The sequence below is a fragment of the Galleria mellonella genome, unplaced genomic scaffold (genome assembly GCF_026898425.1).
Source record: "Galleria mellonella isolate WM207_F2 unplaced genomic scaffold, CSIRO_AGI_GalMel_v1 utg90, whole genome shotgun sequence".
Lineage (NCBI taxonomy): Eukaryota > Metazoa > Arthropoda > Insecta > Lepidoptera > Pyralidae > Galleria > Galleria mellonella.
Window position 1 is genome coordinate 690877 of NW_026442172.1, and position 3352 is coordinate 694228.

A 3352-nucleotide genomic window follows, 5' to 3' on the forward strand; every position below is an offset into this window, starting at 1 on the left:
ACTTCCACGCGGTTCTCCGTGGAAACCATCGTGTAGAATTCCAGGTTTATTCATCACGATGGGTTAACTTACCTGCTTTTTCATTATGTATTGTACTTACCATCCCTCACTGATGCCCCACCAGCGTATATCGTTAGCGCAGGCGAGTTTACCATTCCATTATCATCCATTAACAAAAAAAACTAACAGAAATTTATTCCCGTGTAAGTTATTATAAACAATACGTTAAAAATAAAAAGGGTAAAAATAAATACTTATTCATGAACCAATTTTCTTAAGAAACATGGGTCTAAATATGAAAATAATATTTGAATCTTTCATACGAAATAAATCACGAGACATTATATTCGAAAACTATTTACAAAGTTTTATCAAAGATGGAACAGAACTATTTAGGTTTTAAAAAAGATATCTATTATCATTATCATCATTTTAGCTGTTAACTGTCCACTACAAACATAAGACTCTCCAATAATGAAGAGTTTTGGCAATAGTTGCCACGCTTGGCAACTGCAGTTAGGATTTGGTGATATTTTAAGAGGGATGCTGCAGCCTATTCTTCGACCATTGAGTTCCCTTAGTGTCTCTTACGGCACCCACAAGAAAGGAAAGGATGGGCCATTCTATACCGGGACCACACGGCTATTGTCGTATAGGTAGGTAGGAATAGGTACCTACTATACTGTACGTTTTTTAAATGACTTGGAATCGCAGACTTGTTTAACAAACTAACAACTACATATGTGAAAAATAGCGACCATCATAAAAAACACTACAAATAATACATAATATTGTACTCCTCATGTATTGCCATTCTTGATAACTAAACTAGTAACCTCCATACTAGATGATTTAATATTCACATTAGTAAATCAATTGACTCTACCATATGTGCCTATACCTATACATATATGAATTATATAAAATACAATAGTCTATATAAGTAAAGGGTTAAAAACAAACAAATTTTCAAGATTTCATGATTATATTTCACATAGCTATTTTTATTTACAATCGTACTTATAAACTCAATATTATATTATTTATTAAAATATTGCTATATATCTACGTAGGTCATAGAAAAAAGCAGTCTTTAAAGAGTATTTAAGTACCTATCTACATATTTATATTTTAATCTTCACAGCCACAGATATAATTAATGTTTATATTTTTTTACATAAATTTTAAGAAATATATAGCACTCTTTTAATACTTTACTAAAGTATTGTCATTTATAAAAAAAAATCTCATTAATGACTAGAATTCATACATTACAATTTATCATCTACTATTTTTCTTGCCACCAAGATATAGCATCCAGTAATTCACTATCGTTCATAGGATTTTCCTGTTCCGTCATATGGTAATGTGGATAGTAGATATTATTAGGTGAATAGCCAGATGACACACCAGAAGAACACTCTGATCCAACAGGAGATGGTACTGATTCCGGATACGGTGAATTCCCGCCGAAAATTCCTTCGTCTTCATAATGTAGTATGATATCTTTTGTAATAGTTTGCGAGTCCTCTTTCCGTATTCCAAGAGCGGCATCACTCTCATCCAGTAAGGTTTCTAAATATCTAATATATTCTACGACCATTCTAAGTGTATCGACTTTGCTAAGCTTCTTTCCAGATCCCCGCCGAGAGCCGCCAGATAGAGCAGCTATTACACTAGCTGGCAATCTCTTCCTTAATGCATTAAATCCATCGTTCACTTGTTTCACGCGATTTCTTTCTCTGGCGTTCCTCCTTGCAATTGATGCTGCTTGTGCTCCAGTATATGGATTGTTGGTATAGCTGTACCTCTTCTTTTCAGTTTCTATATCCAAACATTTCCTTTCAAGTGCTGGGGCAATTGGCAAAATTTTTGGTAAGGCACTTTTGGCGTAAGTGACGTTTTGTATCCCTTTAAGCATTTTGTAACGTACGTTTGCCGTAATAGCTGGCGTTTCACTATAGAGCGAGTAGGTTTGTTCTCGAGAGCGGTGCAATGAATGAGCACACCGGGCACCTACACCGCGTTTTATGGGCGCACCTTTCCTAAAAAAATTGGATAGGGAACCCTCCCTCCATTATTTTTTTAATTTTTACCTGAGAGACACTTGGTTCAAAATGAACGCAGGATTTGATCTTATGTACGTGTGCCATTGAATTTATTGACCAGTACATTTATTATTAGTAATTTCACAGGAAGCTATATGAATTATGAATATTATTTTAAAGGAAGATTATCAAACACTACCCGTTGCAATTTCCTCCCAAATAAAACCAAAACTTGCTTTAATGTTGGTCCGGCAGTATTAATTAAAATAACAGAATCATAAAGACTATCACAAGTTGTTATGTAAAAACTATGACGCAAAATAAACACAAACCAAGCGAAACTGATTTTAATTTTGAGTCTGAATTTCAAATACATATATTTATGATCATTAAATTTTTAAACGTTATTTCTTTTAACTCTGTATAATATTTTTCTTGTTTTATATTGTCCATAGTACTGTCCATTTACTCTATATGTGACAATTACCACTTTCCATCAGGTGGGCCGTCAGCTTTTTTGTCATTCAAGGTTGCATAAAAAAATTGTAATTTTTTTTTTATTTTAAAAATAAACATTATACTCGTAAAACATATTAACATCAGATATGTACACTATACTATACTGAGTTTACAAACTACTGATAATATCGTCATAATCGTAGAATACTGATGGATCTATATATGTAATATTTGTCAGATCCGTCAGTATTCTACGTCTATGACGATATGTACTTAAATAATGTCTAATCTACGCTAATACGTTATTTTAGAGTTTGTTAATTGCCGTTTCGATTACCGCACAATATTAACTTTTGTATAATAATATAGGTACTAGGGTTTATCCGCAAATTGTTCTGTTTATATTAGTCTAAATACTTTCATATATAATCAACATATATACTTAAATACATATAGGCATGTATTAGTTATCTAGTACCCATTGTTCGTACTATAGGTAATAAACATACATGCGACGCTATACATGTGTAATATATAAAGATCAAATATTTTAAGATTATAAAAGTCATTGCCAGTATACCATACATACCATATCAATTAACTGTCCACTGCTAAACATAGGTCTTCCCCATAAGTGAGATTTTGTCACGCTTTACTATATATATTCGTAATAAAATATAAAGCAAGAAACTTCAACGTTTACAAAGATTTACCAAAAATTCTTAATAACAACAATGATGGCGCTAAAGTCAAATTCAATGGGTTGCATATACTTTCAGATGCAAGTGGAATCCCTACAGCGCATAATACTATCGAAAATTTATTACGGTCTGCAAAGTGAAATT

General features: G+C 32.4%; 1 protein-coding gene across 1 annotated transcript; it reads right to left on the reverse strand.

Moving 5' to 3' along the window:
* Positions 1-1062: 1062 nt before the first annotated feature.
* On the reverse strand, positions 1063-2260 carry LOC113509149 (achaete-scute complex protein T3-like). The gene has a single exon (XM_026892455.3). It carries the CDS (start codon positions 1919-1921, stop codon positions 1289-1291), a length of 633 nt encoding a protein of 210 aa, XP_026748256.2. The 5' UTR covers positions 1922-2260; the 3' UTR covers positions 1063-1288.
* Between the last annotated feature and the right edge of the window lie 1092 nt (positions 2261-3352).